The sequence below is a fragment of the Lolium rigidum genome, chromosome 7, assembly GCF_022539505.1.
Source record: "Lolium rigidum isolate FL_2022 chromosome 7, APGP_CSIRO_Lrig_0.1, whole genome shotgun sequence".
NCBI lineage: Eukaryota > Viridiplantae > Streptophyta > Magnoliopsida > Poales > Poaceae > Lolium > Lolium rigidum.
In genome coordinates, this window is record NC_061514.1 from 94,145,939 (window position 1) to 94,172,811 (window position 26,873).

Sequence of the window (26,873 nt, forward strand, 5' to 3'; positions counted from 1 at the left end):
TGAAAAGCACCAAGTTGAGGGTAGCTATCTTTTTTTGTGTTTATACATGTTCATTCTTTTTCAGCCCATGTATATATGCTTGATCTAATTAAGGTCCTTTTATACATGTTTTGTAGATTCTTTTATGCATTTTAGTTATTTTTTAACAAAGTTACTATCTGTTCCCTCCTTTATGAGATTATATATGAATTTTTCTTGAAGTTTCTCTCCAAGTTGCTCTCCGATTCTATACCTAAAAGTTGCTTTCTGTCCTGTTTTACCCACTATTCCCTTTTCAAGCTTATGTTCGGTGAAGAGGTGCAATCAGTTTTTGTTCAACTGCCACGTCCTTCATGTTTTTGCCGCTGGGCAAAGCTACTCTAATTCCATACTTTCAGTACATACTTGACCAGAGAGGGTTTTCAGTCAGATATAAGAGTTGCCAGTTTTAGTACACTTTTCTATTTACCTCGGATGTGCTGAAGTCTCTTAGCTTTGTTAGTTACTTCGTCAGTGGCCAGTTATTCACTTATTCTTAGTTATATCAATTTTTAATTATTAGCTGTGCTCGGTGTCGCAAGCTCAGTCGAAGGATTTTGGTGCACGTAAAGTACGTTCTTGTTGGCTTAGCCACTCAAAGAACATTAGTTTCAGTACATTTATTTTGCACTAACAAGTTATTGTGAGTTGGTTGTTACTACGTTCACAGGGATAGTAGCTATATTTTCATTTTTTTGAAGTGTCTTTTCTACTGCATAAGTGATTTGTAGCATGTACTCCAAACTATCCAGGCTGATTATGCCCTCTACTTTCACCATGATAGTTTTTTTCAGTTTTGAAAGACCATTTTTGTTTGAGATCTCATGTGCTGAAGTCTATAGTTTGTTAGTGATCATAGGTGCCGGAAATAGCTAATGGAATCCGGGTACGGGCAAGGATGAAAAGAAACCCAATCAGACAGCACCACGTGTGTGACACCATACGTATTTCCTTCAGTATCTATCTCGTATTTGCAACTGTCTGACAAACTGGTTTACATTAACTCCTCCCCTTACTCTCCACCTCGTCCATCTCCGTTCCCCAAAATCATCTCCAGGCCGACAACGCCTCCTTCAAGCAGGAGAGCTCCATCGCCGAACCCCACCGGATCTCATCCTCCTCAACACTTGGGAACCTGTGGTCGCCGGCATCCTCCTCCCTGGCCCTCGGCAGGCGCCATCCTTGCGCAGCCAAGGGAGCCCTCACCAGATCCCGTTCGCCTCCATGGGCGGAGCCCGAGGTCACCGGAGTACCAGGAGCACGGGGGTGGACCAAGGCGCGGCGTCTGGGAAACGCCATGATCTACCTGCAGATGCTCACCGCCCCCCTCCCCCCAACACCTGCTCCCGCCCCGAGCCCTCGAGCTCCAGCGCGCGGTGATGCCTTTGGATCTCTCTTGTTGGTTTTTCCCTTCACATGATGGTTCTCTCTTGGTGGTTTAGTCTTGCGCCGCGGCCTGTTTCGTCGCTTTTGCAGATTTCTGACATTCTAATTTCGCCTTGGTTCCTGCTCCAGAAGGATGTTGTTTTCTTGTTCCATGGAAATTGGATATCTGAACGTGCTCTGTTCTCGAATGCTCTCTGAAATTAAGATCGAACTTAGCAGGAAACAGACGAGGTTTAAGTTAGTTAGTTTGTAGGTTCGATGTCCAGGTTGAAATGGTCCGGCTGATTCAAATTCTCGCAGCAACGGAAATGTAAATGGCAGTGTCACAGACCTCAGTTCTTTCTTTACTAGGACAGCCTAGCTACTGCGTGCGTCAGTATCGGTTTATTGTTGTTTATGGAATCAATTTGACCCTTTTGCGTTTTTCATTCAGGAGAATGCCGGCCTTTCTCTAAGTTTATGTGTTAAATCATCACGCTTTCAAGTTATTAATTGTTCCTCTTATGTTTTGAAACCAGATCCTGCCTTTGGATGCTTGAACTGTCTGAAAACACTGTCAAATGTTTGTGGAAGGATGCTGCTGATCAGGGTGTACTTGTGAGAAATTTTGAGAACAGAATCAGGGTGAGGCCCCTCCCTGTGCGTTTTTTTTTTTTTTTGGTTTGGATCATGTGATTATCAAATCGGTGCAGCAGGGATTCATCTCACCTTTTGTGCTAATGTAAAAAAGTAATCGATGGCTTGCAAGTTTTAATCCTGAGCATTTTCAGTTCCTCCATCGCTCAGCACAAACTTGATTTGTAAACAGATGTCTCAAATATCAATGGTGTATGATATCATTTGTTGATATAATTTATGATTTAATAATTTTTACAATCTGCATCATTGATTGGAAATTTTGTGTTTATATATTTGTGTTCCATGACGGATCTTCCACATCTGCACCCCCAGTTTGTTGATTTTGACTATTTCCCATCAATGATTAATTGGGAGAACTATCAATGGCTATTTCCACATTTTAAAAATAATGTTTCAAAAATATTTTACAATAGAAAACCATTAGTAAAAAATGTCCATTTTGGTAATATTCTACGAGCTAAAAGTTAATCTTACAAATCCAAATTGCTTCCAAATGGAGTAATCTCTACTATCTAAAAAGGAGAAACTTGTTCTGTTTCCTCCGGTCAAAGGTTTCGTCCTACATATTTTTGATATGACCATTTTGCCCTCCCACCTCACCTCTCAAAATCAGAACAAATCCCATCGAGCCGAAACCAAACCAACAAATCCCCAAGTCAACAAACCCTAGGGTCGCGACAGCCATGGCGATGGAGACGGAGTCCTCCGCCGCAGAGCACCTCCTCCTCGCCCTCCCGTGATCCGCGGCGCGCGCCCATTCGGCTGTCACCGCCGATGACAACGCACCGATGTTGCACCCCTTCCTCGACCTCCTTCAACGCACCCTCCGCCGCGGAGATGAAGGCCGCACTCAAGCCGCAGCGGGCGCTCACGGAGAACTGCCCCTGCCATGGTCTCGAGATCGAGGTGCTCGAGGACACGACCGCCGCCACCGTCGTCACCGCCACCGAAGTGGCCGCCACGGGGGAGGCGGACGCAACGGAGGAGTCCCTCAAGTACGACGTGTACACGGGCGCCGCGTCCAGGGACCTTGAGAAGCTGCCCTGCCTCATCGAGTGGGAGGGCCGATCGGTCATGGAGCCCAGCGGCCTTAGCTACCACGCGCTCCAGTGGCCGCCCTCAACAACCGGGACGACGCCACCCAGTACATCCTTGAGGTCCGCCATTCCCCGTGCTTCCTAATTCGTAGCTTCTGACTGCAGCTGGTACAATAGAGGAATGCTTGTATGGTCCGAGACGTAGTTCAGTTGTGTTGCAACCCAATTCAAATCGCTGCCCATTGATCAGCTCCGAATTTCGTAGCCGAACTGCAGTTTAGCTCCTGCTGAATGTTTTCTGATGACCACACTGTATGATTTTGGTTTGTGGCTTGCAATGACGGGAAAGTATGATACCATCCTTTTGTTGTGGGGTTCTTTCCTGGGATCAATGGGTGCATCTGGTATGTAATTCTTTTCACTAGATGTGTCTACAGAAACATTGTTGCATTTTTTCTTTTTATATTTTGGTTTTGAAGAACAACAATTTTGCTTCAGAAGTAATATAATTATGACCTCAAAATAATTAAGCTTTACAAGCTTGTGCCGCCACGTACTCCGGCTCCGGCAACACCTGCCTTGACTTCTTCCAGGTTGTCCCCAACATGCCGACCTAGCCTGTGCGCGAGCTCCTAGCCACCGCCTGGGCCCACGACCTGCTCACCACCCTCAAGCTCCTGTGCAACCTCCGCGGCGGCCGCGGCACCGGCAAGTACGACAAGGAGGGATTCTACGCCGCCTCGCTCTAGATGCATGCCGAGCACCCCAAGACGCTCGCCTGCAACGTCGCCGCGCTCGCGGAGTTTGGCTACCTCAAGGACTTCCCCGAGCTGTTGTTCAAGCGAGTACCACCACTTCATGGTTTGTCCTCATGTATCCTCGCAGCTTCTTTGAGAATTTTGTGGAGCACCTATGTTCTGAGGCATCCTTAGTTCCTGATTATTTTCCTATATTTTCCATCTAGGGATCGAGCCTTTCAAATATGTATAACAAGCTAGCTCAGTAATTATTTTATACTGCATTCTAGGGCGTTGTTACCATGTTCGAACTGTCAATATTGAGGTATCTTTCTTTCTACTGAATCCATTGACTTGATTTTGATAATTTGTCAAAGAGCAACTTTTTCTTTGGCCTATAGCTATATGATGATTTAATGGTGAATTCTATGCAACTCAATCTGGCGTATAGCTTTCTACTGTACAACAAGCCAGCTCTTGAGAAATTCACTGACATGTCATGGTCTATGCGCCTGACATTGATATTGAGAAGGTGTTCAAAGATGTCGAGCTATTCAGTAATTATTTTATACTGCATGCTAGGGCGTTATTACCATGTTCCAACTATCAGTATTGAGGTATCTTTCTTTCTACCGAATCCATTGACTTGGTTTATATAATTTGTCAAAGAGCAGCTTTTGCTTTGGCGTATAGCTATATGATGATTCAATGGGGAATACTATTCAACTCAATCAGTCGTATTTGTGAGGCAAAAGCCTAGATACTCACGCTAATTTCCTAAGACACTATCTTGTGGAGTTTGGTTGGAGGAAAGCATAGTAGATAATTTTAGAATGTAATTCTTTTCACTAGATGTGTCTACAGGTTATAGAAACATTGTTGCATTTTGTTCCTTTTTATATTTTGGGTTTGAAGAACAGAAAATTTGTTTCTAAAATTTTCGGGCGCTGAGAGAAGAGTTGTCTTAGTGGAGGTAATGGTGCGAGTTTCCAAAGGCTCAACACTGCGATCAGCAAAAAATTCTTCAGCTCTAACCCATCATTTTTTTTCAGTTATATATTATTGAGAATCATTGCCTAGGTCGCAAGTTGTAGAGCTTGTGCAACTGTACAATATGAGCATCAGGTCAATTAACTTAATTTTGTGGCCAAGGCAGCTATTATTAAATCCATTTTCTTGTTCCTTGGATGTTGCACAAAAATCGGGTTGTATATATCTTCCTTAAATCGATGATGTATATTGCAATGTTAAGTTGATACGAGTTCGTAGTTCTCTACCCCTTAGTCTGATATACATTCTTCATATATGTACTGCTTTTGCGCAGCTTAAGACAAGTGATTTACTGATTTATTTTGTTGCAAGATTAAGGGCTTACGGTTCTTTTAATAGGATACATTCATGTAGAAATTCCGGATATTATACATAAAATAACTATGGATCCTCATGATCTATGGCAATATTTGTGGCAGCATCAAGAAATACACATGCACCCTGTTGTCCGGGCAGCTTGAATGGAGGCGGAGCACGAGGCTCCGGCCAAGGACGATGGTGGTTTCTAAAGGGAGCTTGTTTCTCATTTTTAGTGGCAGGTTTACTGGCTGAAAACCTTCATATGATTATCATTTGTATTTATGTAACTGCAAACTAATTCTGATTGTTTACCTAGGTGTGATTCATTTTTCTATCCATCTTATATGGCAAGAATAAAACCAATGTACAGAGGTAAACATTTTATAGTTTCTTTGAATATCCTTCTTATGTATTCATGTAGAGTAGATAGTTTCATATTTATTCTGCAAGGAACACAATGAATTCAACAAGAGTTGGAAAATAACATGCTACATCTCAAATGGTTCCAGTAAAGCTGTAGGTAAGCCTACCGGCCTATTTGACCTTATTCATTTATAAGGCTAGAACGTTGTTTGATCTAATGTCTTTGGCCCTTTATGGGCCATGAATATTACATTATCCCACTTCAGATTTTGATGTTTCCTTTTATTTTGATGGAAGATTCTGATTTACGCAGACAAAGAACTTTACTTATCTGTGCCATTAGTTCAGTATTAGAAAACCAGCTATGATTACTTCTCTGTGCCAGTGCCATTAGTTCAGACAAACAATAAGTTTTCATTTCTTTTGTCGTCCCATGTGCCATCATTTGACCTACGAACCAAACACAGTTAAGTTTGTCAATATATAACTTAAGTATAATTGTGCATGTTTGTATTCATGTGTTGTGATTACATCAGATAAGAGTTTTTCCAAACATAGCGACTTATTTGTTTGTTTTTTCATGTGCGGGGAATATCATATTCGAGAAATCCAACATAAATAGGATTGTTATTTCAAATTTTTGTCACCCTTTTAAGAAGCTATCCATGGTATGTTCCCATTTTCTTAAATTTTTTTAGTGCCAGGTAGCGATTGCACAAGGGCTTGACAAGGCTAAGCTGGACGTTGAACAAGACCAACGCATGTGACAATCCACACCGATGAGGAACTTAGGGACGAGTGGGTGTGCATGCACGGCCTACCCTCCGATAGGTGGCGACACTGGCACACATGTGGATCGCCCTTGTGCACGCTTTATGCTTGGTGGCGCACAGTGTGAAGGTCATGGGTGCCCCGATCCACAAGATAATAAAGGAAACAAGTCAAGTTGACCTCGGAGATGAAGATTACAAGAGAAGTAGAAAAGCAAGAAGGAGAAGTTGATCCTCTTTTTTGCTGATACTCATCTATCTTATGGTTGCCTGGTTAGTTAGCTTTTCTTCTTTCAATGTTGGTACAATGAAAACATGCAAAGTATGGGCTCAATTTCTGAAATGAAAAATTGGTATGGGTGGCCATGTCGTCTTCCTCCCTTTCAGACAGTTGCATCACCTAAATTACTTATTCAATCTACATCGTTTGGATGTCTTCTAAAATATAGTATTCCATTTGATAGTAAAACTTGTGTAGATTTCAGATTGAATTCCATATACATTGCTTGCTCTAGGAAGTAGTAGGTGTTTGAAGTATTGTTGCTGCCTTAAACAAAATCAATTGTAATTGCAGGGTTCATTCAACACATCTCATCTTAGTTTATACAATCTTGCCTCGGTTTTGTTGCACTAAATATGCTTAATCATTTTCTGGGAGAGTGTGCATGCCAGGAGGTTGGCATTAACAAATGAGTATGTGTGTCTTTGTTAGTATTTTTTGTTCAGTTTCAGTTTTGGTAATCAGATCTGGTAGACACTGTGTAATACACAATGTGATTTCTGTGAAATCTACTTAAGTTCTGGACACACAATTGCATCTGTAGCTGATGGGTTTAGGCTGACTCTAAACTTTGTTTGCGGAACAATTTGCAATTTTTTGTCAACATCTGGATCCTTGGTTTTCTCTGCAAGTCTCTCAAGATGAATGGACGGAATCTTTACTTCATTCGCTTGTTCAAAGAAATTAATGTACTTATTTTGCATGCCTCTCCGAATTACGGAAGCCGAGTAGGAGCTTGTCCATTTAGTATTGCAATTTTGACTAAAATCGTCCGTTATGATTTAAGGAGGCACGTTTCCATCGGCTATGTTTTAATTTCTTAACATATATCCTCCCTTCCAACATGAATTGGTAGACTCATAATTTGTGGGTACATCTTATTCGGAATATCTGGGCAAAAAGGATCAGAAAGAACATGTGGGTTATGGGTCGTTAGTAAGAGGGTTGTTGGTCTTCACAGGGTCAGTAAGAGGGATAAAAATGCCGGTATATAGTAATGGGGTATTCAAAAATTTCAAGTCACCATGCTTGCGCCAAAAAATGAAACCAACTTTCTCCATATTTTGTTTTCCCGTGGCAACGCACGGGCATTTTAACTAGTCATTAGGAAAATGGAGTAATCCAAGTTCCTCTGATGGAAAAATATCCAAAATATCCATTCCTAGTATGCTAATTGTTACGTAGTTATGTAAGTAAGGCTTAATTTTCTGCTGCTGCATTCGGTAGCAATAAATGACCCGTGTGTGCAGAGTAGTAATGATTGTGCACCTTGTACCGCATGCATGGATGCCACGGTATGTACAAGCATCCGTATACATCTTAACAAATCATAGGGAAAATCGTATAAGATAATTGCTATATTAGGTGCTAATCGCCGCGCATGCATGTGTGGATGCGATATCGACCTCGCGCGTTGCCAGGTCCCAAACGTCCGGGTCGTCTTAGGTGCAGTGTAATTGTCAGTTCATGTACCTAACTCTTTCTTCAATAGTTAGTTTAATTGGATTTTTCATGCAATAAACAGCTAACTATTTGTGTGTAGATCAAGACAATCAAGAAAGGCCACACACTTGATCAAGATAGACGAAGAGAAGAGGCAGTGTCAAATGAGAAGGTGGTGTGGCAGGTACATTTCTATGTTTTGCTTGGGGAAGATCCAGATGATTGCCAATCTGCGAATTCTTTCATGTTGTTGTAGGTGCTCTCATTCCCCTGAATGATGCATCCCTTTTTCTTCTGGATTTTTCTTCCTCCCTTCTTGATCTGATCTCCCGTCCCCGTGTTTTTTCTGTTTCTGTGGGGAGGAAGAGAAGAATGTTAATGTAGAAGCAGACATGGAAAGAGACCGAGAAAGTGCAGGCATGTTCCATCTTCCTATTGGCAGGTGGCCTGTAAGGCCCATAATTTCTTCCGGGTTCCTGTGTAAACTGCCATGGGCATGAAAACCTTGGTTTTTTAGTCATGGCTAGTTGTAATTAAAAATAGGCAAATAAAACCGAACTGATCAAAACTAAGCGGAAATGGTCGATATACTGATCTGCGGGAATGAGGAGCTAATCGGGATTGAAAATTACTAGAAGGAAAAATATGACTTGAGCCCAATTACGTCTTCATCTAGATGATGGTTAGTCAGTCCCACTTTAACTTTCTTTTGTGGAACAAATCTTTGCGGAATGTCTCCGAGACGCACCGTTAGAAAGGATCCAAGCGGGTAAGAGTTTTTTTTTGAGAACTCATAGGAGATCTGCAGGTCATTATATTAAGATTAGGATGAAACGAAACCACACATTACATCAACGGCTTAGCACCCGGGGCGGGTATCGCTAGGCCAAGGGGAGGATGAGAAAACGAACTATCCTATTCCCCTAGCTGATCCACCTCCACCTAAGGCCCTGGCACTCATCCTAGCTCTTCCACTTGTCGATGATGTGGTTGGCTAGCGAGGTGGCGGTGTTGGAGACACCATCGAACACCCTGGCGTTGCGCTCCAACCAAAGGGAACACAAGGAGAGGAGGATGAGCGAGTTAGTCGCTCTCTTGCGTTGGCATGTGGATTGCTCCTCCGCTTCCGGCCACCACACGGTTAGAGACGCCGCGGACGAAGGGAGGAGGTGTTGGCACCCCTCGTGTCTGAAGACGCGCAACCAAACGGTGCGAGCATAGGTGCACTGGAGGAGAAGGTGATCCAACGTCCGTTCGTTCGCTCGTGGAGCGGACAGGTTCCATGGTTAGCGAGGCCGCGACGTTCGAGACGATCCGCGGTCCAGCACCTTCCCCACAACCGCGAGCCAACCGAAGAACTTGAACTTGGGCGGTGCAAAGGAGTTCCAGATCTAACTCGCGGATGGCTGCTCCGTGCGTCCAGCGAAGCATGCGGTGTAGGCGGACTTGGTGGAGTACACACCATCCATGCTGAACTTCCACGCAAAGTGATCTGGACTTCCGTGAGACAACTGCACATGTTGCACTATCGTCCAAAGGTTGAGGAACTGAACGACGGCGTCGATGGATAAGTGTCCACCAATGTCCGCCGTCCAATGGTTTCCCGGGAGACCAAGCTGGACCGTGGCTGTGTGCATCCGTCTCGGGCGAACAAGGGCAACAACCGCCGGGGTACCGGTAATGGCTGCAGCGCATAGTCCGTCGATCCAGGGGTCCGTCCAAAAGACGATCTGGGCGCTCGACCCAACCGTTATGCGCACCGCACCATTAAAGATCGCCACGGTGTCCTTGGAGATTGCCAAGTCCAGCCCTAGCCATGGCTTTGATGTGCTCGTATGCAGGAACCAGATCCACCGCGCACGGAGGGAGGCGTTGAGTCATGTGAGATTGTGAAAGCCCAGCCCACCAAGTGACTTGGGCTGGCAGACCGAATGCCAAGCCACCAGGCAGCTGCCGCCGCGCGCCTCCTCTTGCCCAACCCAGAGGAAACCTATGTGCAACTTATCAATGAGCTGCAGCACCCAAGGCTCGAGATTGAGGCCGATGAGTTGGTAGATGACAGAGGAGGTCATGACCACTTGGACAAACGACGCCCGCCCTTCCTTGGTTAGGAGCCTCGCTTTCCAAAAGGAGAGTTTCCGAGCCAGCTTGTCGATGAGGGGTTGCATGTCCCACTTTTGGAGCTTGGAGATGGAGAGGGGCAGTCCAAAGTATCTGCAAGGGAACTCGCCGAGGGGGCAGCCCAGAGCGGGGGCAACATCCAGAGAGGGTAAGAGATTGATTTGGGCTTCAGTCAACAAGTCAATTTAAATCAAATATAGTGTCCATTACAAGGTATGATAACCATGTGAGCATATTGCTGATGCATTATATTTGAACTTAGATAGGAACTTTTAATTTTTCCACAACAACCGCACGAGCATTGTGCTCGTTCAGAAAAAAACATAGAAAACAGAATACAGATTCTTTCATAAACTACATCTTGCTGCCTCCCCAGCGACTTGGTCCCATCTCCTTGGCAAGATTCCGAAGCACGTACTTTAGGATCTTACCGGTGGATGTTTTGGGCAGCTCGGCGCGAAACACGACAGTCTTGGGAACCATATAGCCCGGCATGCGTTCCCGGGTCCATGCGATGACCTCGGCCGCAGTCACCGCGCCCGCCACATTGTCCTTGAGGCTTACGAACGCGCACGGCGTCTCCCCCCAGAACTCGTCGGGGCGGGCCACCACCGCCGCCTCGTTCACCGCCGGGTGACCATAGAGAACGGACTCCACCTCGACGCTGCTGATGTTCTCCCCGCCGCTGATGATCACGTCCTTGGAGCGGTCGCGGATCTCCATGTACCCGTCCGGGTGCATGACGCCGACATCCCCCGTGTAGAACCACCCATCTTCCCGGATCGCTGCCCTGGTCGCGTCGACGTCGTCTAAGTAGCCAAGCATGACGGATCCGCCGCGGAGCACGACCTCGCCCATCGTGGCGCCGTCTCGCGGCACGCTTCTACCGGTTTCGCTGTCGACGATGTCCACCTCCGTCATGCTCGGGGTGCGCACTCCCTGCCTCGCCTTGAGCCGCGCGCGCTCCGTCGCGGGGAGCTTGTCCCACTCCCCCTTCCAGGCGCACGACACCGCATGTCCCGCAGTCTCGGTCATCCCGTACCCGTGGCTGACCTCAAAGCCCATGGCCTCTGCGCGATGGAGCACCACTGCCGGCGGTGGCGCGCCAGCCGTCATGATCTGGACCTTCCCAGGGAGAAGCTTCCGCACGCCCTCAGGCGCGTTCGCCAGCATGTTGAGCACGACGGGCGCGCCGCAGAGGTGCGTGACCCCGCAGCGGGCGATGGTGTCGTAGACCTCGGCAGCGTCGACACGGCGGAGGCAGACGTTGGTGCCGCCCACCGCGGCCATCCCCCACGGGAAGCTCCAGCCATTGGCGTGGAACATGGGCAGCGTCCACAGGATGGTTGGCCGCGGCGGCACCGCCCAGTCCACGAGCGAGCCGACGGTGACCAAGAAGATCCCACGATGGCAGTGCACGACTCCCTTGGGCGCAGCTGTCGTGCCAGATGTGTAGTTCAGTACCATCGGGTCCCACTCGCTCAAGGGCCGGACCCACGCGAACTCGGGGTCGCCCATCTCCAGGAGCCTTTCGTAGGTCATAGTCGTGGTGGTAGGCGCTGGAAGAAAGTCTTTCTGGTGAGGGTCCTCGACGAGGACGACGCGTGGGGCTTGGTGCCCAGCTGGGAGGAGGCGGAGCGCGTCGTCGAGAAGCGGAACCATTGCCGGGTCGACGAAGACGAGCTTGGAGCCAGAGTGGCGGAGCAGGATGGCGACCGTGCGCGCGTCAAGGCGCGTGTTGATGCTGTGGAGCACAGCGCCGCTCATCGGCACGCCGAAGTGCGCCTCGTACATGGCCGGCACGTTCGGCAGCAGCACGGACACCTGGTTCAGTTCACGCCAGCGAAGCACAGCAACTCAATTCAGTTCCGCTCTACGACGGCGAAGAGCACGTACATACATGCCCCAGAGGACTGCGTGAATCGACGGAGGTGGGGAACTTACGACGTCGTGGCGGGAGATGCCGAGGGAGACGAGAGCGGAGGCGAGGCGGAGACAGCGGCGGTATGTCTGGGACCAGGTGAAGGCGGCGCCGTGGTAGACGACCGAGGGGCAGTCGCCGAACACGGTGGCCGCGCGCTCCAGGAACCCCAGCGGTGTTAGCGGGCACGAGTTAGCCTTGTTCGCGCCGAGCTTCTCCATGGCTGTGCGTCGCGTGCCGCTCGTGCTCGTCTAAGCCTGGCTCTGCCTTTCTCCGCGCGAGTAGTGATCAGCATGCAGTGAGATATAGCATGTGTACCAACCTTCTGGTAGCATGGACGATCCAGGAAAAAGTCAGATCGTCGACATCTATAAAAAAGTAGACTTAGACCGAAGCTCGGGGGTTCAGTATACAAGTTAGGTGTAACTAATTAGTATTTTAATTGCAAATGAGGTTGTAGTACTCCCTCCGTCTCACATTAACAGGCACGCACGTAGTTTAAGACAAAGTTTGACCACTAATTTGGTTAATAAAATATAAATTATATGTCTGCAAAATTTATACCATTAGATTCGTATTCAAAAAATGATTCGAATGATATAATTTTTTAAACATATATTTCATATTTTATTGACTAAAATAATAGTCAAAGCAATTTTTCGAACTATGTGCACGTCTGTTAAACCGAGACGGAGGAAGTACGAAAAATATATCTAAATCGTTGGATTTGTTTAATAATCTATGCTAACTGTGAAATGTAAAATAGATTGCAACTAAGGCTGTGTTTGGTAGCAAAAAAAAAATATTCTAAAAAATATTACATTCAAAATTATTTTGGTTTTTAATACTTTGAGGTGTTTAGCTACAACACAAAACTGCAGTATTCACAAAACTACAATATTTTCTCAGTATTAAAATATCAAATCCTATCCTCCTTTTAGAAACTGAGATTTGGGAGAAAAAGGAACTTCTTCACCTCGTTGTTGCTCGCTGCTCCTATGCTATTGTTGAACCTTAAGCAACGTTGATTGTTGATATGCTAGCTTGGTGAATGACATTTGAATATGATCTGCAACATGGCATAAAGAAAAAAAGAAATTGATGAACTATGCGGCAGTTGCACTAAAGAACAATGAGGATAAATCTAACAACCCCATCCTACTAAAAGAAATGAAAATCATGCTTAGTAATTTTGAGGCTTGGAAAGTGGACCAAGTTAGGTGCTTAAAGATGCTTGGCGGGAGAATCATGCCCATTGCTTCACTAATTAGCAGTAACCAAACAGATACAAAGTATTCACAATACTTCAGAATATTGGAAATGTCAAAACTGAAGTATCTATGCGTACGCGATACAATACTTTGATACTTCAGATTTTAAAATACTTTGCTACCAAACTTAGCATGCACTCGAGTAGACTGAGTTCTACGGACACCAAGAAAAAGTCAGACCGTGGCATGCGCCTGGTTGGTGGCCATTTTGTTTAGGAAAAAACCTAATTGCACTTAACTAATTGGCAAGCAGCGTTACGTCACTTATTAGGTAAAGCAAAATAAAACCTGAGATCGCTATCCCAAACAACAAGTTATTTATAGACAAATAAACAGACTTTGCTAATTTAGGTGCCACTTCATTTGTAGTGGTTCTCGTTTCCATGAATTGTTGCTGAACTTTTTACTATTCGATAACGTCGATAAACCATTTTTTTCGCACGCGCAAGCGACTCGGCCCGGCGAAATATTTAGCCCGTCGCCGTCACCGTCACCGTCAACGGTGCGAGATGGAGACCCAAAAACCCACCAAACAGAGCCGAAATTTCAACGGCTTGAGTTATTTATGTTGGCACATGAGTACTCGTTCCGCGAATTTCACGCTTAAAAAATGAACTCTCGCCATGTCGTCGCCTCCATCCTCCACCTACCCTTCCCACCCGCATCGGGAGACTGAACTGGTGTAGGATGATTAGTTTCTGGATAGCTGAGTTCTTGATGTTGATGAAAACTTCTTTTTTCAACGAGTGTATCATTAGTACAACAATATTTCTTCATAGTTGGTGGAACTTATACTATTGAAATAAGCATTTTATGTCGTTTTGTTCTTTACTCCATCCTATTAGGTAACGTTCTCCCTTTCAAAAAATTAGGTAACGTTCTGATATGCCTCCGGTCAAACTATAAAAGCTTTGACACCATCCTATTAGGGTGACTTTTTCATATATGCCTCGGTCAGAATTTCAAAGTTTTGTCACCTCTGTGATACGGACAAAATAATCAATGGAAAGATGAGTGACGACGAAGGCGACTCGTTGGGCGACACGGATGGCGACCCGGCGGCGGCGCCCCCTCCCGGCCGACCGAGCTCTGCTCGCGTCCTTCCCCTGGAGGCGGCCTGTGCGGGCGGTTCTGGGCCCTGGCGCCTGGCTTCTCCAACGAGGAGGCGGTCAGTGAGGTAAGTGATTCTCCCCTTTCCCCCCTTCACCTTGGTTGTGGAGAGCTTCTCCTCACCGACCTTGGGAGACTACCTGCGTGCGGCGGAGGAGCTAGGGGGGGGGGGCTCCCTCCGCTCCTCGCACAGGTCGGCGTTCGCGCCGGGTGGCCGCGGTTCCCGTTTCTCCTCCAGCGGTGGTCGTCGCGGGGGCAGCGGAGAAGGGGGCTCCTTTCGCCGCCCCGACCGCGCTATGGCCCGAGCCGGCGTGCTCACGGCCTGTGGCTGGGACGCACGGGCGGCGGTCCGCGGCCTTCCTCCGCCTGTGGTGTCGGTGGGCGCCCCGTCAGCTCCTTGTCGGTGGGCGGCGCAATCCCCGGCGATTGCGGCGCCGGCGGCGCAATCCGCAGGTCGGGATGACCGCGAGGTGGGGGAAGGGTTTCCCCCGCTGTGGATCGGGCTGCTAGATGGGCCGTGGTTGGATCCAACCAGGCGGGTTCGGCTGCGGGCACTGTGGTGGTAACGCCCAACGCCTCCACTCTGGGCCCCCAGCAGTCCGGCCAAGCTCCCCTCGGCCCACCTCAGCTTGTCCACCAGCCCGGTTGGCTCTAGCTGCGGAAGGGCATTTCCAACATCGCGTTAGGGTTCCCTGCTTCGACAGGAGACGTGCAGCGCCACTCACACCGAGCCCACACGATTCGCATCTCCCCTCCCCAACGCCTCTCACCCGCTCCTTCGCCCAAGTGACGGCGGCGGCTGCGATGGATCGCAACCAAGGTGGCGGTGGCGACGGCAACGGGCCCAACCCCAACCAAGGTTAATCCCATGGCTCCAACTACCGCTATGGCCATGTTAAACAGCGCTTCTCTTGGATGTCCGGGAGGTGGCCTGGATGCCAGGATGAAAGCTTGTGTCGCCATGTATCCAGCTTCTGGTGTTTTGAGAATAATACTCCCCCTCGTGTCAATCGATATAAAGGACATGTCGACGTTTTGAATTAGGTTCTCCCTCTCAGCCTCAGGTATATGTTGCAACCGAGATCTTGCCCTATTTCGAGCTGCTCTATGACTGTCTCCTCCCGAAGTACCTGATTGTCGAATCAACTCCGCTCTTCGCCTGCTTGACGCGGAAGCCGCGGCTTGCCTCCTATCCAGCTCAACTTTCAGGTTTTCGAGCTCCCGTCTGGCACGGGCGAGACTATATTGATATGCTTGTAACTCCTCAGCTGTCGAAGTTACAGTCATTCTCTGTGCCATCAATAGCTCTTGCAACTCTATCCCACACTGCCTGCGGAAATTGCACCATCTGTCGTGTTCCAGGTCCGACATATTTGGTTCCCAAGCCTCGCGTAAGATCAGCGGGATCGACGTACGAATTTCCCGCGTTATCGAAGTCCTCTGATGTCTCCTCCTGTGTTCGGCTTGTGTCTCCGATTGCATAGATTTTATGATATTTTGAACTCTGACCTTTGTCGGAATTGGTGACACCGTCATATAGATCGGCGAAGACCTCTCCAATAATAGTGGATTTGTCGATGAAGCTGAAGCTGTCGACGTTGTCCGAGTCGCTGCTTATATTGGAGTCCGCAGACGACTCGAAGGACATGTTGCCGAAGATCTTGGCGAGCTTTTCGCTTGTCGTAGTTCTGACGAAGCGTGGCGGCGAAATCTCCTCATCGCCTGTCTCGAACGATGACGACTAGTCCGAAAAATCGGAATCGACCGCCGACAATCCCGACGAAATCGGAACCTCGAGACGATACGATCCTTGTTTCTCGACGCGGAAGTGGAACCTTCCGAACGTCATCTCCATAGGCTCCTCCAGATACGCATATGCATCCAAACGGGAGGGCGGGTGAGGAACAAAATCGACTAGATCAGTTTCGATCTGTTTACCTCTATCCATCGTGTTGCTTGCTACCAAAGAAGTCGATGATCTTGAACGTGCCATCGAGATCAGCTCCTTGTCGCCTCTAATCCCCATAGACGGCGCCAATTGACAAGGGATTAACTTGTCAATGCCTACGGATTGTAGACTAGGGTTTAGTTGGAAGTAGAGGGCAAGTAGATCTCGAAGGTTCAGCCGGAAAAGTACTCGACTACTAGAAAACTAGGGTTGTGTTTTACAATAGAATCGATCCTCTCTTCGTCCCTCGACTCCCCCTTATATAGGAGGCGGAGCCGAGGGTTTCGTATTACACAAGTTTACAGATTCCAGGAGACTCTTTGAGTTCGACCCGTAAAGTTACAAATCTCTTTGTTCCTAATACAATTCTATCTTTCCTTATCAACAACTAATTGGGCTTCCGAGCTTTGTATTCGTCGACTCGTGGGCCTTCAGTAAACCCCGGGTACCACCTTCGGCAGGCCCATTGGGGATGCCTATGTCAAGGGGCGGTGGCGGCGACCCTAACCAGATCCCGCGCGACCGCCACGCCGGGAACAAGCGGCGGCACCATGACCGGAAGGCGGAAGGCCCGGCCCGGGGTGAGCCGCAGAAAGAGGCGGCGTTGCGCGCACGCGCTGGCTGAGCAGGGTGCCCGGCGCCAGGGAGCGGCCGGCCCCAATGCCCCCGCCGCTGGCAACAACCCCGCTCCACCGCAGTGGTGGGTAGAGCGTGAACGCAAGCGGGCCGCTCGCCATGCCCAGGAGGAAGGTGGCGCTGCTGCCGCTCCTCTTTCCACTGCACCTGGCCGGGGCCGGGCAGTGGAGATCGCTGCCGGCAAGCAGCCGGTGGCGGCTTCCAAGGGCGGTTTCGGGAAGGGGTCCAGCCAGCCCGGTGGCGAAGCCAAGGAAGGTGATGTGGCCTCCCGGATGGAGTGCTTCAAATGTGGCCGCATGGGCCACTTCCACGCTGACTGTCCCTACCCGCCGGTGTGTTTGCTGTGTTGTGCCGACGAGCACTTCTCGACGGTGTGCACCTCGAAGGGCCGCCAACCCTCGCTGCGGGTCTTGGGACAGGCTCTGGCGGGAGAGAGCTTCTTCTCGCTTGATTTCGAGGAGGACGAGGATGAGGAGGAGCTTGTCTCCAACGGCGCCATCATTTCCTTCGGCGCGGTCTCGATGTTAGCTAGGGAGCTGGACAGGGAGCTTCACCACCCGGTCGAGGCGGAGTAGGACTGGCAGGTCCAAACCCTTCTCGGGTACTCCTTTGCTGTGACCTTCCCCTCACGGGAGACGCTCCGGATGTCCACGCGTAGTGGCAAGCTCCACCTTCCCCTCAGCGGGGCGGTGGCGGACATTCGGCTTGCGGACGTGGACCCTTCCCCTGCCGAGTAGCTGCAGGAGGTGTGGGTTCGCCTCTCAGGCGTTCCTCGGTGCATGAAGAGGGCGAACCGCCTGCTGGCCGGCATGGGGATGCTCGGCTGGCCTATCGCTATCGGTGAGGACTCCCTCAAGCACCCGCAACCAGTGCACATGCTCCTGGTCTACCGCAACCCTGCCAAGCTCAAAGGCACCATGCAGCTCTTCCACAAGAAGTGGGGCTACAACATCGGGGTAGCGGTGGAGGCCCCGGTCGGGTCCGTCTGGAGGCTCTTCCCCTCCGGCGCACCACGAGCCGGGAGAGGACGACGACCATGATGATGTCGATGATCTTAGCCCGTCCAAGGGCGAATGGGACGACCTCGGCAAGAAGGATGCTGCCAGGAAGGCTGGGCGACTTTGGGGGCCCCGCCGGCCGCTCCCGCTACGACTACAGCCCCACCGACGCCCATGGACACTGACGGCAGGAGCCCTCCTCAACGCTAGGATGCCCCCGGGGAGGGGGGTCTCGAGTTCTCGTCGGCCGGGTTGGCCCCCCTGGACCAATATGGGAGCAACCTCTCCAAGAAGGGGTCCTAGCCTATCTCTCTCGCCTCCCTTGAGTGGCATGCCACTCCGGTCCTGATGGAGGTCGACGTGTCGGTGGACTCCGCACCGCTATTCTCATTGGTCCTGCTTGAGACGGACTCCGGCTCGGAGGGCTCTCCGTCCAAGAACATGCCAGGGGAGGACTCGGAGGTGGACGTGGTCGACGATGAGGAGCAGCTGGAGGACGTGGACGACTCGGAGCGTGCCTCCCTCGGCCAGCCGGCAGCGGGCGATGTTCCGCGTCGCCGCTGCACCAAGACCGTCCCCGCGGGCCCGGCGCGCAAGAGCGCGGGCTTTCTCGGTCCGGCGGCGGCCTTGCCTGTGATGCAGCGCGCCCAGGAGAGGACATCGTCGAAGAACCTTGAAGGTAACCCCAACCCCACCTCCTCTCTTCCTTCCTTATCGCAGTTCTCAGTTCTTCCTATTTTGTCGGACTTGCACCTTGAGACGGTGGCCCATGACTCGGGGCTCGCGTTTACTCTTGATTCGGGCTCGACTACAGAGACCCTCTCGCTCATCAGAGCCAAGGAGGAGGCCTAAGCGGCGTTGGCTTACGCTGCTTTTTGCAGAGACCGAGCCTTGGCCCGTGCGGCGGAGGACTCGCACGCCACGATGCCGGAAGTAGCAGGTGCTACTACGGCCTCGGTGCCAGGAGGGGGCGGGGCCCCCTGAGGCGCCTTCGCCTATGACCACTAAGCGGAGAGCGGCCAATAGTTTGGTGGCATCCCGTCATGGACGGAGGAAAGCGTAGGTCCCTTGATGCGGGCGGGCATCTGGAACCTGCAGGGCTTTGGCGCGCCTAGACGGAAATCCCAGATCCGCGAGTTTCTTACTCGTGAGCACCTTGACTTTGCGGGGTTCCAGGAGACAATCAAAGCCCAATTCACCACCGCGGATCTGTTGGGTATTGATCCACGAGGCCATTTCGCATGGTGCGATGTTCCGGCTACGGAGCGCTCAGGGGGATGCTCCTAGGTGTCAACGAAGACTCCTTCGAGGTCCTTGGGTGGACTAAGGGGACCTTCTTTATTCGAGCCGATGTGCGTCAGCTAGACAACAATGCCAAGTGGGCCTTCTTTGTAGTCTATGGACCAGCTGACCACAGACACACGCTCGAGTTCTTGAGGGAACTTACCCTTGCGGTTGAAGCCTGCGACCTTCCCTTGGTTGTCAGCGGGGACTTCAACCTCATCCGAGGGGTGGAGGATAAGAACAACTTCAACATAGATTGGCCTAGGGTGCACCGTTTCAACGACTGCATAGCCAATCTTGCTTTGCGTGAGATCCGTAGGGGCGGCTCTCGTTATACCTGGACTAACAAACATTTGAACCGTGTCAGATGTGTCCTCGGACTAGGCCTTCATCTCCCCGGAATGGGAAGTACTCTTCCCACTCCGCTCCCTCGTGGCGGAGACCATTATTGGTTCTGACCATGCTCCTTTGATCCTGAGCTCGGGGGAGGAGCTCAAGAAGCGCAGCCACCGCTTCTTCTTCGAGCAGGCCTGGCTGGAGAGACCGGACTATGTGGAGCTGGTTTCTGACAAGTGGCGCGCCCTAGAAGGGAACTTGGGCGGACCCCTCGATCCTATTGACGCCTGGAAGCAGATCTCCGCGGGGATCCGTCAGTTCCTGAGAGGCTGGGGAGCCAACCTTGGGAAAGAGGGCCACGACCTCAAGGACTCCCTCCTTGCCCAAATCCAGCACTTAGATGCTCTAGCTGACACCTCGGGCCTTGATGATGAAGGTTGGGCCCTTCGCTATCATCTGGAGAGCGAGCTCACCCACCTAGCTCGTACCCAGGAGGAATACTGGAGGCAGCGGAGCCGCCTGAACTGGCTGCTGAAGGGGGACGCCAACACTGCCTTCTTCCACGCGATGGCAAATGGCCGGAGGAGGAAATGCATGATCTCGAGACTCGTCTCCGACGCAGGAGTAATCTCGGAGCCGCGTGCCCTCCAGGACCACATTTACACCTTCTACCGCAACCTGATGGATGCGGAGGGGGAGGCTCGCGTCTTCTCTCCTGCCACTACCCTCTGGGACCAGCTGGGGCGGGTCTCAGAGGAGGAGAACGATGAGCTTATGATGTCCTTCACCAGGGAGGAGCAGGACAAGGTGCTCGCTGGTATGCGAGTGGAGACGGCACCTGGGCGTGACGGGTGGCCGGTGATCTTCTTCAAGAAGTTTTGGTCACTCACCAAACCTTATATCCTCGCCATCCTCAATGGCTTCGCCTTGGGGCGCGTAGACATTGCGAGGCTCAACTTTGGGGTCATGTCTCTGATTCCCAAAGTCCAGGGTGCAGACGATATCCGGTAGTTCCGACCTATTGCTCTCATTAATGTGATCTTTAAGTTTGTCGCCAAAGCCTACGCTATCTGTGTCTCCCCTATAGCTCACCGTGTTATTAGCCGTGCCCAGTCCGCCTTCATTAAGGGCCCGGCACATCCTTGAGGGGATCGTCTCCCTTCAGGAGATCATCCATGAGACCAAGTCTAAGAAACTCAGGGGAGTTTTTCTTAAACTGGACTTTGAAAAGGCGTTTGACCGTGTCAACTGGAAGTTCCTTCGAGAAGTCTTACACAGGAAAGACTTTGACCGGGGGTGGGTCCATCTCGCCATGAGTCTGGTCTCGGGGGGCCAGACGGTGATCACGGTCAACGGGGAAATTGGGAATTACTTCCACAATGGTCGCGACGTCCGACAGGGGGGTCCGCTCTCCCCACTCCTCTTTGACTTTGCGGTTGAGGCCCTTGCTGCCATTCTCCAGGCAGCCATTAGGGCTGGTCACATTGCAGGTGCGGTCCCACACTTGGTGGATGGGGGCATCACCCAGCTGCAATATGCTGATGATATGGTCATCATGCTCCAATCGGATGCGCTAGGACTTGCGAACCTTAAGTTCCTCCTTCTTTGCTTTGATAACATGTCCGATTTACGCATAAACTTTCACAAGAGTGAGGTCTTGGTTTTGGGGTCCACTGACCAGGAGCAGGACATGATTGCCAACATGCTCAATTGCAAGAGGGGCTCATTCCCCTTCACCTACTTGGGCCTGCCCATTAGCGATCGTGCCGTTACGGCGGTGGACTGGGGTCCACTTACTACTCGGGTGGGGTCGGAGAGCGGACCCTTCGATGGGAAAATTCATGTCTTCCGCGACATGTTTGACCCTCATCAACGCCTGCCTCTCCAACCTTCCCCTCCACGCAATGGGGGTGTACCTCTTGGGAGAGGGCACCCACGTTGTGCTTAGGAAACACCGGGCCAGATTCTTCTGGGAAGCCAACGGCCCGAGGCGAAAATACCACTGGGTTAGATGGGAAGCGCTATGCAAACCTAAGTCCCTGGGAGGATTAGGTATCATCGATACCAGGCTCATGAACATTTCTCTCATGACCAAGTGGATCTAGAAGCTCTACATCGGGGAGCAAGGGCTTTGGGCCGAGATCCTCAGAAACAAGTACCTCAGATCGAAGGACCTCCTGGTGGACTCTCACCAGACTGGTTCCCAATTTTGGAATGAGATACAAAAAATTAAATCGGTGTTCCGCTTGGGAGCGCGACACCAGGTGCGAAGTGGATCCTCCACTCTCTTCTGGAGCGACTGGTGGCAAGCGTCGGGACCCTTATGCTCCCGGTTCCCCACACTCTTCTCCATCGCTGCAGACCCGTGGATCACGGTGTCCAGATGCTTACGTGCGAGTGGAGGGCACCCTGCCTTCCGTCAGGGTTTGGGAACCCCGTGAACGTAATGACCTTGCGCGCCTTAGGACGGATATTGCTGGGATGCAATTATCCGATGGACAGGACATTATCTCCTGGGCCTTGGAACCCTTTGGCAAGTTCTCCTTCAAGTTCTTATATAGGAAACTTTGCCAGGGGACGCCACGAAAACACTTCAGCGACATCTAGAAGATTGCGGTGCCCATGAAAATCCGCATCTTTATATGGCAACTCCTTCAGAAACGTCTTCCTTCGAATGATAATATCCACCGTAGAAGGGGCCCATCGTCGGGGCGATGCGCCCTTTGCTCGGACTTAGAAGACACCGCCCATATTTTATTTCTCTGCCCTATGGCGAGATTCATGTGGAGTGCAGTTCAGGAACTGCTTGGGTGCTCCTGGAACCCTACCTGTTTTGCGGAGCTTTATAGGCTCCTCGATGATCTCTCAGGACAAAGGAAGCGGGTTCTGTGGATTTGCAGTGCAGCCCAATGCTGGGGGCTTTGGAACATTAGAAACAAGTTTACCATTGATGGGATTTTCCCTTCAATGGTATTTTCCCTTCGCAACCTGGTGACGCCTTATATAAAATGTTGATGTACTTACAGGTGTGGAAGCCGGTGGCTAGGCGGCAGGACCGCGTGGCGTTGGAGTTGGTGATCGGGAGACTTCGCTCGCTCCACGCCAACATCCGGGACCGCCCGGCGTGAGGATCTCCGTCGGCGGACCGTGTCGAGCTATCTTGTCTTATGTCTTTCCCTTATGTCGGATTAGTTCGATGTGCACGTCGAAAGGTCTCGTTGGGGCGACTCCTTCCGTTTATGTGATGTCGTCGTTATGCTCAGGTCGGAGCATGTCATGTGCTTGTGTGTTGTGTTGTTTCAAACTATATCGGTCTTGTAATGCTTTGTGGCTTCATTAATTTAAAGTCGGGTTCATCTTGAGCCTTCAGTCTAAAAAAAAGAATTTCAAAGTTTTGACTGTGAAGATTTTAAATACTCCCTCCATTCCAAATAGAGGTGCCATCATTTTATGTTTTTTCTCTTTCACTAAAAATTAGTAGTACTTTAAATATAGAAATATTATCAGTACAAAAATTACAATCATCGGAAATTATTTTTTAATAAGAATCCAACGATACTAATTATGTTCAATATAATCAAAATTGTGTTGCTTACTTTTTTGTTCTAATTTGTCTTGGATTTTACATACGTCTTACTCATTGAAACGGAGGTACTATGTAGACTCCAAATCATACATATAGAAAGTGTATATTATAACAATATAATTTTCTTAGGTACTACACATATAGTACAGTAGAAAAGAGTGGCAAAAGTGGGAGTGATGTTTGGCTCTTGGGTGCATATGCTCCCTTTATTTCAAAATGCATCTTTGATATATTTTAAAATGTTAATAATTATGAACGTAAAAATCAGGTGTATCTTCACATGCTACTTGTGCACAACGTCTTTCCATGAAAAATCGATTTATTGTTAGGCTGTGTAAAAAAAAATTTGGTGCTAAAAATAAGGCTTTTTCTGAGATATGTTTTACCTTTTTTACATCGACAACAAAAAATCTGCTTTTGTAAAACTGTACGAATGCATCTAGATTGTCGAGATGTGCATGCAATTTTTTCATTGAAATATTTTGACAATTAGAAATACGTCTTTTGGTGGAGGGGGCATATGTGCCTTGGAGCCTTAAGTGAATTTGCATATTATAGTTACTTTTGAAGACCATTCTATAAAATTATTTTTTTAAAGCTAGACAAAGAATGAGACTTGCTTACAAATTACTGTACGGCTAATATAATTGGTACACACTTGCAAGTCTGCCGCCTTGAGCAAATATGTGATAGCAGTCTAAAAATTATTGATAAACCTTTTCTTGAAATATGTTAACACAAAATTTAGTTTCGACGATAGACTAGGCCAAGGAGGCAAGGACAAAAACAAATTTCAACCTAGGAAACTTTGACAGAGTTTTCTAGGTTTACGAATTTTATCCGCCTAGGAGTGTGGATAAATGGAGCCGGAGTTATAGATTGCCTTTTATTTTAAAATTCAAAAATTATATTTAAAATTTTATAAAAAAGTTGAAATAAAATCATGGATGTAATTGATGATGTATACTACAAATGTGTAAATATCAATATAACCTACTTTACATTCTAGGCTACACGAAAATGATAAAATCTGACAAATATATAATTTTGAAATATGCACTATTCATTATACTCAAAACCACACTTTGTCATTTCTGTGTAGCCTAGAATACATATTAGTTTCAATTCTGTCATTTCACGTTCATAGTATACATCGTTAGCTACATCTCATATTCTTTTTCAGAATTTTCTAATCTTGTAAATATGATATTTCTGAATCTTTTGAAAATAAAGAGTTGCGTGTAGCTCGATCTCCATTTGAAGTTTCCCATGGAAATAGCGTAAACATATGGCACTGCAATGACACTTACAAAATAATTAAGAACAAAATAAAAGAGGTAACTGAGCATAGTGAAGAGGCAGATTGCTCCCCAGAAAACGACTAGAGAGTGGTAGAATGTCCTCTTCCTTTTCGTTGTTCCCTCTGTGTCCTAGATTGATAGCAAGTGCAGATGACTACTCGCTGCTCTCCACCCAACTCATCCCCCAACCCACCTCGCTCATGCCTTCGATTCTGAATCCATGGTGATGAGCGAGGTCGAGATGCTGGTTGGAGATTATCCACATCGAGATGTTCAAAGTGTTACCTATGCTCCTTCCATCATTAGTGGTATTCGATCGCTTAGAATGGGATTTTGTTGTTGCTGCGCTTTCACATAAAGGGTTGCACTATCATTTCATTAATTTGATCCATGCTTGTATTTCCCAACCAACTTTTTGAGTCGTTATAAATGGACAACCGTTTGCAAAGTTCTGTAGTGGAACAGGAATGAGGCAAGGATGTCCCCTCTCTCCCTACTTATTTGTCATTGCAATCAATGAGATTTCCATAGCCCTGCAAGAGGCCATGTTCAGCAACTCTCTCGAAGGTATTAGTCTGGGCTATTATTTCCCTCCTATTCACTCCCTTCTGTTTGCAGATGATTTGCTACTTTGCAGACAAGCAAACATGCACGCAGCATCTACTATGAGTGCAATTCTTCATTTCTTCTGCTCTCTTTCAAGGCAAACTCCGAACTGGTCCAAATCTGGTATATTTTTCATTAAACATGTTCAACCTATCACCATTGCTGCCATCAAGAATGTTTTCCCGGTGCCGGATATTGATGCTTCTTTTGTCCATCTTGGTTATCCTCTAATTCTTCCAGCCAAAGACAGAACCTCTAAGACAGAACCTCTGCCTACGACTTCGTGCTCGATAAATTCAAATCTAAACTCAGCGCATACAAGGCAGATAAACTCTCTCACGCAGCCAGACTTGAACTCATACAATCTGACTTTGCTTCCATTCCTATCTACTATATGTCGAACATCTTTTTTTCTAAAAGGTTCATATCAAAGCTCGCAACCATCTTCTGGTGGACCGCAGTTAGAGAGGAAAACACTAGCAATGCTCTATGTCTAAAAGCTTGGAAGGATATCTGCACTCCTAAAAGGGAAGATGGTCTTGGCATCCGAAACTTTCGGGCTGTCAACAAAAGTCTTATTCTCATGGCAGCCTGGCGAATAGCAGAAAACCCGGATGATTTCCTTTCTAGAGTCCTAAAGTCCAAATATTATCATGATAGCTCAATCTGGCGACCAAAACCAAATGTGCCCAAATCAGCCTTTTGAGCCTCTATTTTAAAAGTTCTTCCTCTTCTCAAGTCCCATTCCTTCTACCAGATCACACTAGGGAACATCTCTTTTTGGAGCAATCCTCGGTTCCATTCCTTAGAGAATATCTACAATGATCTGGTCATTCAAGAGCCAAATTTTATTTATTCATCCGACACTTGTAAAAGATCTTTGTTCCAGTTTGGAATTAACAACTTATTGATTCTTTGTTCCAGCAACCTACTGCTCAGATTATCAAGCAAACTCCTATTATTCTCTCTCATGATCAAGATATTCTATTTTGTAAACTAACCCCAAATGGCAAATGCAATTCTAAAAGTGTTTATTATGTATGCTTGCAGAGACTACAGGAAATGGGTGAGCCATTACCAAGGCAGGTTTCTCCTGCTAGAGCTAGTAAGTACTCAAAACACATTGGTAAATTATGTTGTAGGTGTGGTCTGGAGGAGGACTATGTCCATCTTTATTTCACATGCCATTTTGCTAGGGCGGTGTGGTTTAGTTCTCCTTGCTTTATCCGAGTTGATCAAATCACTCAAAACAATAACTCATTAACTCATATTTTAACCACCTTGCTCAATATGAATCATCCTTATGCGTCCATTCAAAATATACTCACTTTCATGTGGTGTTTGTGGAAGTCAAGGAATGATAACGGTTTTGGTAGGAAACAGGGCGCCCCATACCAGATAAATCTTGCTGCCCAGGCTATTATATCCAATCTAGGAATGTATGATTTTTGTGATAAGACCATGCAGTTACATAATAAAGATCTAGTGAGCGTGGTTGGCAACCTCTGCAAGGTAGTACACTCAATACAAATCTCACAATTACGGATCCCAATGTGTTCTCGAACGCATCTTGGAAAGCAAAAACACCAGCTGTAAAAGGAAGAGAAGCTACTAGCATTGGAGTTTTCTGTCAGTTTCAACAGGAACAACACAAAAGAAATGTATTCGTTCAAGCTTCATCAGAAAAAGTGCCATCTCCTTTGCAAGCATAGGCCTCTACCCTTCTTCTAGC

At 48.4% G+C, this 26,873-nt stretch overlaps 1 protein-coding gene and 1 long non-coding RNA gene across 3 annotated transcripts; one reads left to right on the forward strand and one right to left on the reverse strand.

The window, feature by feature from the left end:
* The first annotated feature begins 1,009 nt into the window (after positions 1–1,009).
* LOC124679264 lies at positions 1,010–2,289 on the forward strand. 2 transcript variants are annotated; one of them, XR_006994893.1, is made up of 2 exons: positions 1,010–1,416; positions 1,923–2,289. It is a non-coding gene; the product is annotated as an uncharacterized LOC124679264 (long non-coding RNA). The 2 variants fall into 2 exon arrangements; XR_006994894.1 differs by having other exon boundaries at positions 1,010–1,394.
* Positions 2,290–10,363: 8,074 nt separating this feature from the next.
* On the reverse strand, positions 10,364–12,286 carry LOC124677920 (2-methylpropanoate--CoA ligase CCL4-like). Its single transcript, XM_047213859.1, has 2 exons — positions 12,089–12,286; positions 10,364–11,968 (listed from the first exon to the last, which is right to left on the reverse strand). The coding sequence occupies exons 1-2, from the start codon at positions 12,284–12,286 to the stop codon at positions 10,499–10,501; spliced, it is 1,668 nt and encodes a 555-aa protein (XP_047069815.1). The 3' UTR covers positions 10,364–10,498.
* Positions 12,287–26,873: the final 14,587 nt, after the last annotated feature.